At 38.1% G+C, this 16,596-nt stretch overlaps 1 protein-coding gene across 1 annotated transcript; it reads right to left on the bottom strand.

Moving 5' to 3' along the window:
- Positions 1–1,444: 1,444 nt before the first annotated feature.
- LOC127581498 (apoptosis-inducing factor 3-like) lies at positions 1,445–16,527 on the bottom strand. The gene is made up of 8 exons (XM_052035959.1): positions 16,486–16,527; positions 16,322–16,385; positions 14,990–15,066; positions 12,533–12,650; positions 10,674–10,772; positions 5,993–6,068; positions 5,776–5,880; positions 1,445–2,831 (listed from the first exon to the last, which is right to left on the bottom strand). The coding sequence occupies exons 1-8, from the start codon at positions 16,525–16,527 to the stop codon at positions 2,795–2,797; spliced, it is 618 nt and encodes a 205-aa protein (XP_051891919.1). The 3' UTR covers positions 1,445–2,794.
- Between the last annotated feature and the right edge of the window lie 69 nt (positions 16,528–16,596).

The raw sequence follows: 16,596 nt of genomic DNA, 5'->3' as shown, positions 1-16,596 counted from the left end.
CTATTCCAAAGTATACTTTTTCCTGCTATGCCCCCGTCAGTAGCTGCTATCAGTGCACTTTGTACCTGGATGTTAGGAACCATTATTTTCCTTCTCCATCATTCCATTTCACACCAAGAAATACAAGTTCTGCTTGGGTATTAATTGAATGTTATGGTGTCCCACATTACGCCAATCTACCTTGATCACAGACGGGATGTCAGCGATCTTCTCCCAGAGAATGAAGAGTGCTTCCTAGGTTCTCACTTTTTTAATTATGCAATTCATGAACTTTTATATTTACTTATTTGCTATAACACAGAATACATATTTATTGATTTTTTTGCACCTGCAACGTGTAAAGTTTCTACTAAATTCACTTCACAATACAAATAAGGTGATTATTAAGATGTCTTTGCTGCATGTGTCTCATAAACTAAAGCCCAAACACCGTTTCTATTTGGCCCCAGTAGTCCATGCAATTCCATTGTACTCTTGTTTACATTTCTTTTCCTGGCCCTTTCATTGTGGCCCTTGAAGTCTACCTTACTGATAGACTAGACCTATTGAAATCCAAAACTTAACATGTCTACTCATGGTAAATTTCAGTCCAAGGTTTCCTTTTGCCCTGAAGGTCTTCCATAAATTCATCTATGAAGATCAAGGACTTGAGTATTCCTGAACTAACATTTGTTTGTTAACTCCCACATTTAAATAGCATGGGAGTTACAATCCGACTGGCAGATCAGAATAAGAATGTAATGAGAAACAGCAGCAGGATAGGCTAATCTGTACCTCGAGCCTGCTCTGCCATTCAATACAATCATGGCTGATCCAATCTTGGTCTCAGTATCACTTCCCAGCTCTCTCTCCCTATCTCCTAATGCCTATGTAGTTCAAATGCCTGTCAATCTCTATCCTGAATAAATATATTTGATGACTCCACCTCCACAACTTCGGGGACAGAGAATTCCAAAGAGTCACGACCCTCTGAGAGAAGAAATTCCTCATCTCTGTCTTAAATGGGTAACTCTTCATTCTGAAACAATGACCTTGTTCTGGAAAACCTCACAAGGGGAAACGTCCTCTCGGTGTCCTCCCCAGAATCTAATACATGTCTAAATTCACTTTCATTCTTCCAAACTCCATTGAGTAGAGCCCAAACCTGTTCAACCTTTCTTCACGTCAGTCTCTTCCTCCCCGGAATCAATCTAGTCAACCTTCTCTGCACTACATCCAAGGCAAACACATTCTTTTTTAAATACGGAGACCAAAATGTGATACCAAAAAATATAATTTGCTTCCTGTAGCAAAAAGCTGATTTAAAAAGTTGTCCTTGTTAACCTTAACAATGGGAATGAAGTATTAACACTAGGGGGCACTCAGACTTTAGCATTAAGTTTGCAAATAAGTTTGTCAAAAAGAATTGTTTTGCTTCTCTGAATGGGTTTATTGAGATGTAGAAAGAGAAACAGCATAAGATTTAATCGTGAATATAAAAATTAGAACATGATTTTTAAATCCTATCAGCATATGTTTGCTTCTTTCACCCAAAATTAAAACCTCTATCAATTTTACATAGTTCTAGTTTAGAAGCTCAGAATAAAAAGAAACTTGTCATGTTTTTTTCAATAGGTTGCTGGAACAGGAATGTTCTCCAGCAGCAGAAGCAAGGCAGTCCAAAACAAGAATGATCAGCATCAAATAAGAAGAAACAAGGAAGTTAACTTTAGAGGTTGCTTTCATATTTGGTCTGTTTTGGCCATTGGTATTTATACATTACTTACAGAACAAGCATTCCAAAGACAACTATTGCAGCAATGCGGTGAGTACTAAATACAGTCTCCATGTTTAGATACAGTACATGTGCATGCATCAACAGCAGGAATAAATCCAATCAAATTTACTTGCTACTATTTAATAAAGATATTTCAAAAGTTTTAATTTTAATGAGATAAATAGAATTACTCCATCAAAATGCACCCAAGGTTCATCCGACTGGCAGAGAACTGCTTTGTGCAGATCTGACATTTCATGTGAGATGAGCATTTTCTTGAAACCAACAGGTGGGAGGATTATTTTGAACAGGATATGAAAATGGGGGATTTCTTTAATGGATCTTGATGTTTTTTTAAAGGACTGAAGAACTATGTTTGTACATGACAAAAATAGAATAAGGGGTCATAATGTTCTTCCATGTCTGTTGGTTATTCTTAGTTTCTGATTTAAATTTAAAAACACAAAATCATGTGTGCAGAGAGATGGAGTAACAGTGCACAGATCACTTTACATTTTTAAAATATGTTCATAAGACTTGATTGTGTAACACTGCAACAGATATAGCTTGCATGTTACAGTGTATATTTTCCAACATCAATACAGATCCAAGGCTTCCTCCACTATCCCTCTCAAAAACTCAGTTCATTGGAACATTATGCCATAACGTGCTCATTATCTGTCATGTACAGCCAACCAGTGGACTAATTATGCATTCAAATTCCCAGCAGCTGTGCCACAGCCATTTATCAATTTCAGGATTAAGACTACAAATCAGCAGAATACCTATAAAACACATGATGATAATTCTATACATTTCAGTTTATTAAGCAGGATAAAAAATTAGAGAAACAGTAGCTATAGCTATGCTAATCTAAGTTAGTTGTAGATTGTAGAAATTAATTATTGTATTCTCCCAGTTTATATAAAATGTTTTGTAATAAAAGGTTAGTAAAACGAATAGAACCATCAGTTAAGTTTTGGGAAACTTGCTTCAAACCATGATTTAAAAAAAAAATTGCTTGAAGCGTGGAGAAATCTAACAGATCTTTTTAACCCATGGCATATCCTCAGAGCTGTTGAAAAGTAAAATAAATACATCAGTCAAATGAACCTTGAACAGCATTATCATTATTACCGGACAACAAATGTGAATCAGGATGGCAGAGCACATTGATGATTTGCATACAGATTTGAACTTGCAAGTCTATATGAAGTGATATGTTATTATGGTGAAGATAGCGCAATAGATTGAAGCCACGTCACAATTACCATAGCCAGCCACTGACGAGCATCTCAAAAGCAGCTAGAACAAGATAAAGTGGAACTGGGGAAAGTTTAGAAGTAGAGAGAGAAGATTTTCTTCTTCTTCCACTCAGGCATGTGAGTTTCACATCAACAGAATACAGAGTTAAATTGAGCTGGGAGGATTACACATCTCCAATAAAACATTATTTTCTGTCAATCCACTTTAATGTGCAAGGAGTTCGAATGGATCTTGCTGTCAGAGTCTGATCCTCTCTGCCTGATGTCCTCTATGCTCTACCTGACCATCCCTCTATACTACAGAGCAATGTCACACCCAGATACTGATTCAATACAACATCTATCACGGTGCATAATCTTAAGGCAGTGTTTAGAACAGAATTGCCTGGATCTCTTCTGTAGAGCAGCTAGTCATTAAAGCTCCTGGTCATGTGTCTGCTAACTCCCACGGAATGGTTATAGCACAGAAAGAGGCCATTCAGCCTGATGACTCTGTACTGGATCTATATAACAACCTGCCCCACTTCCCCACACTATCTCCTCAGCACTGGAAATTCTTTCCTTTCAGATTTAGCGGTCTTTTGAATGCCATCATTGAATCTGTCTCTAATTGTATCCATGGCAGTGTGTGTGTGTATAAAAAAAAGAGAATGTTGCTCATGGTTCTTTTGTGGCCAGAGTCACAGGTCCAGAGTGCTCCTGGGGCCAGGCTGTGGATTGTGCACTGGGTGTGCAGCTAGAGCTGGGATTGGAGTCCAGAACACCAGGGGTTGGGAATGTGGGTAAGTTTGCAGTCAGAATCAATGTCCTGAGTGCTTATTATATTTCCCACTTTCTTAGACTCATTGGGTTCCCTGGAAATTTATTATACAACTGTGTAATAAGTTTTTAAAAAAGTGAAATAAAACTGTGTTGGAGTATTATTAGCAATAACATCCAATGAAAGCTGCTAACAACAATCTGCTGGAGAACTCAGCAGGTAAATTGTGTGTTGCTCCAGATTCCAGCATCTGCAATCTCTTGTGCCTCTAATAAAAGCTGCTAGTTTGGCAGCAAAGTCCTGAGATGCCAGATTATCACAGTGTTAGTGTAATAAAAAGTGAAATATAAAGAATGTAATCATAAAATGCCTTGCGTTATTTTCAAAATATAGTTTGAAACTAATAATTTTAATGTATTTCAATTTTTGTGGATTATTGAAATCATGCAGCAAAGTGGTTCATTTTTTTTCCCATGGATTAATGGAATGTATAAAAATAATTCAACTTCCAACTAATTTCTGGAAAAGGATAGCCTGGTCAGGTATTCACTGAATGGCTTGAGATGACAATCAGCTCTGGTCCCTCATTGATTCTTTCTTCACTGTTTCTCATGTAGATTCTCAGACTGTTTTTAGGATTTCAGTCAACTCTTAAAATGGGTTTGGCTGAGAAGGTAATGTTCATTCATGCATTTGACATTAGGTGATAATTAATCAAAGTTATTTCCAAGCAAGGTACTACATCAAGCTAAAATAAGTGCTGCCTGCAAAAGCGATGGAAAATCATTGACAGCTGGATAAGCCACATGCTTTGGGGTTGTCAAAGGTGTCAAACACACTGAATATTTCTAAACATTTCTGATATTCAGAAACATTTAAAAATTACACTGTAATAAAAACTATTCAAACAGAACATTTCAAAACTTAAAACAAAAATGCTAACACATTTGTAAAAACTTGAATAATTAAAAATCTTTAATTGGCTGATACTTTGGAACAGAGAGGAATAGGTATGAGGAACTAAGGCAAAGAACGAGGAGATCGTCCCTGTACCAGACCCCTGCAATCACAAGTTGTTTGAGTGAAACTCCATCAAAAATTAACACTACTTTGTCCTCGTGACAAAAGGGATGAGAGGGTTGTCCTACCAAGGGAGACTAAATAGTTTGGCCCTGTATTTTTTAGAGTTTAGAAGAATGAGGGGTGACCTTATTTAAACATACAAGATCCTAAAGAGGCTTGACAGGGTAGATGTTGGCAGGTTTTCACCAGTGGGAGAGTCTCAAACAGAGGGACATAATTACAAGGGGCCAGACATTTAAAACATAGAAATTTCTTCTTGCGGAGGATGGTGAATCACTGGAATTCATCTCTGGAAGCTGGATCATTGGAAGTATTTAAAGTGGAGGTGGATAAATATTTGATAGATTGTGGAATAGAAGAGTATGAAGAAATGGCTTTGAAGAGAAGTTGAGGCCAGCATTGATCAGCCATGATCATATTAAATGGTGGGGCAGCCATGAAGGCCTGATGGCCTACTCCTGCTCTTATTTTCTTGTGTTCTTCTATGTTCATTTACTGAGCCAGAACACATTTGGTAAAATTACCAAGTACACCTCGTCACAACTTCAGGATCTCTGCATCCACATGGAAATTAGAAAGTTGGTGACAGTTTTGCAGGGTGAAGATGGGGAACAGCTGATATTTCTCTACAAAATCTGGGGCCTTCCTTTCTAGTGTAACCTTAGGTTATGAAGTTCAAGGTGCACAATTCCAGTGTTCCACCAGCAGAATGAATGTTGCAACACATGAAACCCAAATTTACCGCTCATATTCTAATAAGCTAAATATATGTTTTTATAGTAAAACCTCCGTAGAAGCTTTAAATGTTAGACTTGGACAGTTACAGATTATGTCAAATCTTTAGAATAATGGACAGATGTTATACCAACTATTTTATCAATTTCAGGAAGATAACACTAAGAAAGACATACCTAGCTTCCTGCCTCGATATAGTCTTTCCTGAGGCCAGCACTTCAGCTACTTGGGAAACCACAGGGTCATAGTTCAGACTGCAAACTGCAATAACCTTATCTTCTCTAAAAGTGGGAACAAAATATTATAGATTATATACTTTACAATTTCACCTTCTTAAAATATAGAAACAGTGAGTATTTTTCTTACTTAAATAGGTTCTCAGTAAAGACTTACTTGATAAAGAATACGACAAATGTCATTTCATCAAGATTGCCATGAATTATGACATCTTCAAAGCCCACTCCATATCCTGGCAGAAAACAAAATAGTAATTTTAAGAAGCATTAAATACATGATTATCTTGAAATTATTGGTGTGGATGCTCTAAATCAGAATCAGAACCAGGTTTATTAAATTTGTTGTTTTGTGGCAGCAGTACAGAATTGATTAGACATGTCTCTACCAAGTGGATATACGTCAATGAATGGTATCAGAATTAAGAGGGATCTTGAGCTTATACTTTTATCATAACATGACCAGGATTCCATAAAAAAAATCATTAGGCATAACACATTATCTAGACAAACTATGAGCACCATTATTTTTAAAGAAAGTTTACAACAACAGTTTGAGGGTGGTATAAGTTTAATAGAGTTTGAAACCTATAGTCAGAATCAGATTTATTATCACTGACATAGATGATCTGAAATTTGTTGTTTTGTAGCCGCAGTACAATGTGAAGACATAAAATTACTATAAACTACAAAAATAAATAAATAGTGCAAAAAGAAGGAATAACGAGGTAGTGTTCATGGGTTCATGGACCGTTCAGAAATCTGACGGTGGAGGGGAAGAAGATGTTTCTGAATCATTGAGTGTGAATCTTTGGGCTCCTGTACCTCTTCCCTGATGGTAGTAATATAGTGTATGTAGATGGAGGGGCAGTGTTGAGCTAGAGGGAGAGGAGTGTACACATAGACAGGGAGGAAAATAGCAAAGAAAAATAGTAATAGGATCATGCTCGATTCATTTTGTAATGCAAATGGATATATAGCAACATCATTAAAATACATAACAAATAGGAGAAGGATTGGTTATATTAAACCATTCAAGCCTACTCTGCTATTCCACAGGATCACAACAGTTTTGATTTTGGCCCCAAATCCAATACTTGCCTATTCCTCAAAACCCTAGACTCCCATACAGTCCAAAAACCCACCCATTTCAGCCTTCAATGTGATTCAGCCTCTTCAGCTCACAAGAAATCCAAAGATGCACAACCTCACAGCAAAGAAGTTTATCCTTATCTACATCTTAAATGGGATTTTGTGCTCGATGCAACTTAAATAAAAGTGAAAGTGCAGGTATGATCAGAGACCAAACTAATCAATGAATTTATAATTATGTGCTCCATGTAAACAAACCCAAAATGAAGTACACAGCATGAAATTAGTGACCATCTCCTCAGCTAAAACAATTGAGTAGAAAGGAGAGATTTCCATTTTTATAGCTTGCTTTACATTCTCCTGATTCCCAGGAGCATTTGACACCTGATGCATTACCTTTATTATGTTAGCAAATGATTCGGCCACACAGCACATTATCCATTAGAATATTGACATTCATTGCTTTACCACAATAGTTCACACCATTGGTTGCACAACCTGCCCATCAGCTAAAGAACATAAGTCAGATCTTAAATCTGAATGAAACAGATAATAATGAAAACAAAAACTGTAGATTCTGCAAACCTCAAATAAAAACAAAAGTATACAAAATAGGCAGAACATAATCTGATGAAAGGCAGGTTAATTTTAGTTCACTCCCCACAGGTGCTGTCTGTCCTGTTGTTTCCAGTAATTCTATCTTTCAGTTTTTCGATTCAGTTCGTTTCAGTTTTCCATAAGAGGTTTATATTTACACAAATGTAAAGGGTCAAAGCAGATAAGTGGTAATGTTGCAAAGCAGGACTATTACATACACCAAACTCTCTCAAACATACAAGACTGTCCAAAATCATGTCTTTTTTGAGAATTGTCTAAAGAAGTTTAGTTTAATAAATGTTGATGCTTTCTTGTTGCACAAAGTCCCATTTCATCACTGTGATGTTTGAAACAAAGCAACTATAGAACAGAAAAAGCCTGCAGCAATTGCACAACTCCAGGCTGGTTTTCTAACTGCAATACTAGGTATAGCGACATTCTTTTAACTGATTTTATCTTTCATGCAAATTAAACTGTCAAATTCAGACATTTGGCTGGGTTTTTGCTGTCTTCTAATGTTTGATGTACAAAATAAATAGCCTGGTCCCTTTGCAGCCATTACTGTTCTGCAAAATTTACATGCTGTCAAATATTTCAAAGACAGGAAACTATTCTTAAGGCAATTAACATATGGAATCATTGAATCATTACAACATAGAAGGCTGTTCATCCTATTGAGATTCTACCAGCATTTTTTAGAGCATTCCCATCATTCCCATTTCTCACTCTTTCCCCATGGACTGGAAAATTGTTTCTTCTCAGGAGCTTGTCTAATTCGCTTCTGGATGTCCTATTGATGGCTTCTGCTAACCATACAGGCAGTGAGTTCCAGGTCATAACCATGCTCTGTTCAAAAAAGTATTTTTCTTTGCATCCCCCTTCTATAAATGACTGCCACTTTAAATCATTGTCCCATGAATCACCTACTAGTAGGAAACTAGCAAGGTTAGGCAAACCTCACAGAAACATTTAGTACTTTTTCTAATAGTTATGTATTTGTGCTACCACTGGACACCAGAATACAAGACCAGCTAATAATAATTCACCCAACAAAATTCCATTCAGAATTTGTAATATATTGACTGAAATAAAATCTCATATGGAAACGATGCAAACTAGAGAACTTGCATTTTGGCTCAAAGAACTACTCTGTTTCCATCACATGCTTTGACTCTTTCAATTTTATGTTTTGAATATTTCTAAACTATTATCTGACAGACCTTCACTGTAAAGTTCCATGTGTGCTACAGCCTTCCTGTAACAGAATGTAAAAACCACATGCAGCATTCCAACGGGAGGTAAATCAATGTAGTATATAAACGCAGCATCACTTCCCAATTTTTAGATACAATGATGCTTCACATTGTTGGAAATCTGACCATATTATTACAAAATGATTTGGAAAAAATACTTTTAATGCTGGGTTTTTAAAAGCAACATTGAATCCCATTTCGTAAACTGCATGACTGCTTCGCAGAACACTTCCATTCAATCCACAAAGATGTCCCTGAGCTTTCACTTGCCCGTCACTTTAACCCTCCATCTCACTCTTTGGCTTCTTGCTCGTGAAACATCACCACTCTCTAATTGTGCTGCAGTCCTTGGGACTTAATGTTGAATTCAACTATTTCAGATAACCAGCCTTTCCTGTTTGTGTCAGAACTGGCCAGTTTTGATGTAAACTCATCCATCTATAACAGTAATTCAGTTTTTCATCTCTCCCCTGATGCTGCCTGGTCTGTTGGGTTCCACTATCTATCATAAAGAAAAATTAATTGATGCTGTTCCTATAAAAGATACCCAGACCCCTCCATGAATGACTGACATTAATTAGCTACATGTACCTTGTGCACATTTATTGACTTTTATCAATCCTCTGGTTCACTTGTACGATCTATTAAGAAGTTTAAAGTCTGCGTGGAGTTTGCAAATTCTCCCCATGAGTACATGGACTTCCTCCCACATCCTAAAGATGTACGAGTTAATAGGTTAATTGGTCACTGTAAATTTCTCCTCGTGTGTAGTTGAGCAATGGTTAATGGGAATGTGTGGAGAATAAAATGGGATTAATGTAAATGGGTTGGCATGGACTCAATGGGCTGAAGGGCCTATTTCCATGCTGTATGACTCCACTGGGGTTTATCCCAAAGTATCATTTAACATTTCTTGACATTGAACTGCATCAGAAATCTGCCAACTCTACTAACTTGTCTTTGTTTTCTTATAATTTCTTGCATGTTCCCCTACACAACGGAATACTATTAAGCACAGTATAGTGCAGGACTAGACGAATGCTAATATCATCACAATTCAATCTCCAGAGGTCAGAACTCATTCGGATATAACACTTCAAAAACAGTCTCGCAACTAGATGAAGAATGAATAAGTTACAGGTTTTGGAAGTGCAAAACAATTTCTACTCCACATAGATGTTAAGTCAGGGTCTGACTTAACTCCAGATCAAGGAAGAGGGAGATTCCCAGAAAACACAGACTCACACTATTAGGTATAACAGTGGAGAGAATGCAAAACCACATCAGGATTAAACATGGATTATGAAGTGTTTAGTGGGGTTGAAGAGTCAATTGGATTGTGGTACACTATTTAAACCTAGAGGTATGTTCAGAGGGTTAGGAATATTATGTTCCACATAAGCATTTATCTTTTCAAAAAATTCAAAGTAGAAGAAGTGAAAGACTCAGTACAGGTTCTATATTTAGATAAATTTAGGCAAATATGGTATTTTTCCTGTGCTGGTTAATTTGATCTCCATCAAAGTTGGAGACAAACAATGTGAGCAGGATGTAAACTAGCTTAAACCCAAAATGCAGCAACTGGTTTAAAAACCAGTACATACCAGTGTATGCCAAGTCAGATTCACACATTTGCAGATTGTCATTACCAGTGGGTCTATGTCTTTTGCCTCACATACTAATACCAGATCAGTGAAATGCTAGATGGATGGGAATGGTGAGATGAGAACCCAATCACATTTATATGATTTTAAGTCCTGTGCTGTACTGTTCTATGTTCTAAGTTATTATTACTTCCATAATGAATCAGGCTTTCGTCTGGCAGGACCTGGATGAAGAGAAGCCAAATGCATTTTGCTCAGTTCCCCACAATGAGATATTACATTAAGTAATCATTACCTGCATATCGAATGCTGTTTTTTGAAACAGTTGACCAGAAGTATGGCACAGAATTAAAGGCAGCCTTTTTCTTTAGCATGTTCAATGCAGCCACATGACCTTAAGAGAAAAAGCCACAGATATTTACGTATTGTGATCTTACAGACAATAGTACCATATAAATTGTACATCTGGAGATAAAATTCTCCCAGCATTTGACACGGTAGATGCAAAATTGTTTCACCTGGCCGAGGATCACTGAACCAGGGTTACAGTCTCAAAATGAGGTGTTGGCCATCTATGATTGCGATGAGAAGAGATTGAGATGAGATCCTCACCCAGAGGGCAGTGAATCTTTAGAAGTCTCCATCAAAGAGGGGAGTGAAGACTCAGTTGCTAATTACATTCAAGAAGGAGATTGATGGATCTTTGGATACTGAGGAAGTCATGGCTTTTGGTGTTAGTGGAGGAATGTGGTACTGAGGTAAAGATCAGCTATGATCTTATTGAATGGTGGAGTAGACATGAGGGGCTGAACTTGATAGAAACTTTTGAAAATGTGACTAGGCATGTCTATGAGAGTAAAGTAGTTGGTGTTGTTTACATGAACTTAGTAAAAGTTTTTTATAAGGTTCCATATGGGAGACCATTCCATAAAACAGGAACCCATGTGATCCATGGCATGTTAGCAAATTGGATCCAAAATTGGCTCTGTTATAGGAGGGAGAAGGTGATGGTCGAAGTTGAGAGTTGTTTTTGCAATTGGATGATTGTGACTAGTGGTGTACCGCAGGTATCAGTGCTGGAACTATAGCTGTTTGTTGCGTACAGTAACAACGTAGGTGTGCATGTGGGAGGTGTGGTTAGTCAGTTTGCAGATGACAGAAGATTGGTAATTTTGTTGATGGTGTGGGGGGTAGTCTTTGACTCAGAACAGTATTGATCAATTGGTAAGATGGGCAAAAAAATGGCAGGTGGAACTTAATTATGAAAAACGTGAGATGATATATTTTGGGAGGATTAATAAGGCTAGGAAGTATGAAGGAACAGCAGGACCTTGATGTACATGTCCAAGGATCCCTGAAGGCAGCAGAAGAGGAAGATGAGATGGTGAAGAAGGTGTACAGGATAGTTGCCTTCTTTAGCCAAACCAAAGAATATAAGATCAGGAAGGTGATGGTACAATTTTCTAAATCATTACTTTGGTCAAATCTGGAGTACTATGTGCAATTCTGGAATGATGGGATTGTAGTGGAGGGGATTCACCAGAATGTTGGCTGGGAAGGAATGGTTCAGTTATGGGAAGAGACTAGATTAGTTTTGTCTGGAGTAAAGAATGCTGAGGGGAGTATACAGAGTTATGAGAGGCAGAGATAAGGTAGATAGTGAGAAACTTTACCTTTAGCAGGAGTCTATGTGACCAGAGAGCATAGGTTTAAAGTAAGGGGTAGAGATTTAGCGGTGATTTGAGAAAAAATATTTTCACATAGAGGGTCGTTGCAATTGGGACTGCACTGTCTGAGGGAATGGTGTAGGCAGGTTATCTCATAGCATTAAAGAAGTATTTAGATAAACACTTGAAATGCCATATCATAGAAGGCCTCCGGCAGAGTGTTGGGAAATGGGATTAGTTTAGGTAGTTACTGGATGGTGGGCTGAAGGGCCTGTTTCAGTGCTGGATGACTCTATGGCTTCTGTCAAACATCGGCTGGATAGAAGAGAGAGAGCGCGCACGTCAAAACCAGCTGTTAGGCAATCAGCTCTACAAATAAACTAATTGGCCACACCCCAACATAGAAAATAAAGAAAGAAATAAGCAAGAAAGGCTTTCACTTATCACTGCAATTTGCACAACCACAATTCTCAAATGGGCAAAGTACCTTGTGAATGAGCTATTTGCCAATGGCGAATAGTCACATTTTCATTATTTTTCAATGGTAGTGGAAATGAAGTAATGTCCCCAGCTGCAAACACTCTAGGATTACTTGTCTGCATGTTCTGAAATTAAAGCGCCAAAACAAAAAATGAGAATAATTACTCGTCTGGCATAATTCCAAATCTCAGCATTATTTAAAACCTGTCCCAATATACCGGATAGTTCAGTTTCTGCACCAGTCACATTTCCCTTAATCCCAAATAAAATGCAGTGAAACCAATTTTCTTTTATTGCACTAAAATTTTACCACAATGGGAGGAAGGCTGGTATAGGGAATGTAACTGGACTCAAGAGCCATCATTACAATGAGAAGTGATGCAATTTTAATCGCAAAGCATTTCATTTCAATCGGACGGTGGAGAACTGGCCCTTCAGAAGTTAGAACTGACAGCATTTAAAACCTTGAATCAAATTGAAGGTGAGATTAAAAACATGCATACTCAGGGAAGGGCATTAGCCAGACCTGCTTTGCAAGTATGGCATTCAATTGGTAAAAACAAACATGGAAGACTTTATGATTATTCTTAAACAAGTATTTCCAGCAGTGAACATGTTTTGCTGTACACTTAGACTAACGTGCTCATTTGTAAATGTAGATCTGCAGAACAGACCCACACTGGTAACCTGATGAGGTTACATTTGAGTGACTAGTCAAATGCTAAGCTACTGGGATAGATATACCCATATTTACATAATTAATTTTATAAAGAGCTCAGTGTAGGTGTGGTCTGGCACATTGTTAATCAATTACAAAGCTACCGAGTTTCAGGCATGATTGAAGAACAGCACTTCTATATGCTGAGTCTATATGAGTCTATATGCTGCTTATGTTGAGTCACACTTTGAGGAACCAGTGTATGTGTTGTAGCATTATCTAAAACCAGCAGCACTAGATCCTTGCTGTGAGCGATGGATTATCATGGCAATCATGAAATGGAAATCATTAACCTGCTACACTAATCACCAGCATTTTTTATTCATTCAAGGGATGTGGGCTTCATAGTCTGAGCCAGCGTTTAATTGCCTGTCCCAAACTGCCCTTGAGGATGTGGTGGTGAGCTGCCTTCTTGAACCGCTGCAGTCCTTGAGGTGTAGGTATACCCACAATGCTGTTAGGGAGGGTGTTCCAGGATTTGGGCTCGGTGACAGTGAGGGAACGGCGATATATTTCCAAGTCAGGATGGTGTGTGGTTTGGAGGGCAACTTCCAGGTGGTGGTGTTCCCAGGCTTTTCCTGTCCTTGTCCTTGGTAGAGGTCGTGGGTTTGGAAGGTGCTGACTGAGGAATCTTGGGCCACTACCGTATCACCTTACATCACAGAATCATAGCATTGTACCAACACAGTAGATCATGACTGGCTCAATGAACCTGTGTTAGGTCTTTTACAGAGTAATCCAGTCTCATTCCCCTGCTCTTTTCTTACATTTATGCAAAGTAAAGGCCCAGATACACTGTAAACTGCAGTCTAGATGAAGGGTCTCGACGTGAAATGTCGCCTGTCCATTTCCCTCTACAGATGCTGCCTGATCTGCTGAGTTTCTCCAGCAGTTTGTTTTTTTACAGTGTAAATTCCACTGGCTCATGTCACAAACACTGAAATAATTCCCCTTACACACCACTGCTTTCACATCACAAGTTCTACTCCCTCGTCATTGATACCTTCTCCTTTCTTGATTAATCTCCTTTATTAAACAGGAAGCTCACAATGTTCAGTGTCCAGTTACGCTTTAAACAAAACACCATGTCCATTACCAAGATTGCATAGTTGCATCTGTGTAATACTGCCATCATTACTTGCTTTAGCCACTTACCATTACAAATGTCTATCACAGCTAGATACAAATTTGCACTTACCTAATATGCTCCTCCTTCTCTCCAACATATTGAAGGTGTTGCCTCCTGCATCCTGTCCACATTAAATCTCATTTAGCCATAACCTCCATGCTCATTATTCATTACTGACTCATCACACCCCTTTTTCCAGGAACAAATTTATAAGAATGTGAATCTCTTTCCTATTGGGATCCCCCATAATGGTTTCTCTTTGTGACTGATGATGTAATGGTACGATGCAGCAGGAAGAAATGCACACTGAAAATTAAGAATTTGAATTGACTTGCAGCTAGGTGCTGAGGGAAAATCTGAAGCATAAGAACAAGGAGAAAGTCCATGAACCCATGAACACTACCTCATTATTCCTCTTTTGCTCTATTTATTTATTTATAGTAATTTTTATATCTTTATGTCTTGCACTGTACTGCTGCCACAAAACAACAAATTTTACGACATAGGTCAGTGATAATAAATCTGATTCTGATTCTGAAAGGGTGCAGGTGAAGAAGAGGCAGATCATTTCACATGGAAAATGTTATTTAAAGCAAAGAACATAAAACAATTTCTACCTTATTGACAACAACTGCGCCGTTCAAATCAGTTTTTATGCCACTCATGTTAAGGAAATCAGTCGCAGGTACCACTCCTTTCCACATGGCAGCAAGTAGTTTATACAAGAGAAAAAGATTATGTGAGGACAGCACCATAGGTGAAAAAAACTAAATGATTCAGTTATATTAGCAAATACTTCACCAGTGATATGGAGCACGTGCAGGCAGAAGGGATTAGGTATCATTAGTTTAAATAGTTCAGTACAACATTGTGGGCTGAAGGGCCTGTTCTTGTGCTGTACTGTTCCATGTCCTATGTTTGGTGGGGATTAGTGGTGGGACCTCTGTTGTTTGTGATACGTATATATAAATGATCTGGATGAAAATATAGATGGGCTGATTAGATAGATGGTGGAGTTGTGGTTAGGTTGTCAAAAGATACAGCAGGATAAAGATCAGTTGGAAATTTGGGCGGAGAAATGGGAGATGGAGTTTAATCCAGTCAAGTATGAGGTGTTGCACATTGGGAAGTCAAACGTAAAAGGAAAGTATGCAGTAAGTGGTAGGACCACTGATGTAAAGAGGGACTTTGGGGTCCAAGTCCATAGCTCTCTGAGACTGGCAAAGCAAATGGATAGGGTATAAAAAAAAGACATACTAATGCTTGCCTTCATTGGTCAGGGCATTGAGTATAAAAGTTGGCAGGTCATATTGCAACTGTATAAAACATTGGTTAGGCCACATTTGGACTATCTTGTGCAGTTCTGGTCACCACATTACAAAAAAGATGTGGAAGCTTTGGAGAGGGTACAGAAGAGGTCCACCAGGATATTGCATTAAAATGTAGAATCTATAAAGAGAGGTTGGACAAACTTGGACAATTTTCTCTGCAGCGTCGGAGGCTGAGGGGTAATCCGATAGAAGTATATAAAATTATGAGAGGCATAGATAGGGTAGATAGTTAGAGTCTTTTTCCCAGGTTGGAAATGTAAAATAGTAGAGGGCATAAATTTAAGGTGAGAGGGGAAAAGTTGAATGGAGATTTATGAGGCAATTTTCTTTTTAACAGAGAGTGATAGATGCCTGGAACACACTACCAGGGGAGGTGTAGGAAGCAGATATGATAGCAGCATTTAAAAGGCAGCAAATTAAACTAATCCCATCTGCTTGCACATAGCCCACATGGAATGGAGGGATATGGACCAGGAGCAGGAAGATGGGATTAGTTTAATTTGGTATCTCGGTCGGTACGGACATCATGGGCCAGAGGGTGTGCTCCTGTGCTGTATTGTTCTATGTTCTATATATGATTCTAATCAAATATCCAGTTAAAAATGGGTAAGATTATACCAATTCCAACTACGCAGATGTCTGCTGGAAGAACCATTCCACTTTCGAGTACAACTTCTTCCAGCTGCAGATATATGAAAATTATTTGCATAAGTTACAAAAATTGATGCAAGATTTAACAATAGTTATTCACTGAAATGATTAAACATTCATAGTGGGTTTACCGATCCGTTCTGTCCCCTGAGTTCGGTCACTTTACTCTCCATGTAAAACTTCACATTTTCAGCTTCAAATTTCTGCAATGTTACAGATAAGGATTTCAAATTAGAATCAAG

Source organism: Pristis pectinata, chromosome 21, assembly GCF_009764475.1.
Source record: "Pristis pectinata isolate sPriPec2 chromosome 21, sPriPec2.1.pri, whole genome shotgun sequence".
NCBI classification, from domain to species: Eukaryota; Metazoa; Chordata; class Chondrichthyes; order Rhinopristiformes; family Pristidae; genus Pristis; species Pristis pectinata.
This window is presented reverse-complemented; position numbering and strand designations above follow the sequence as displayed.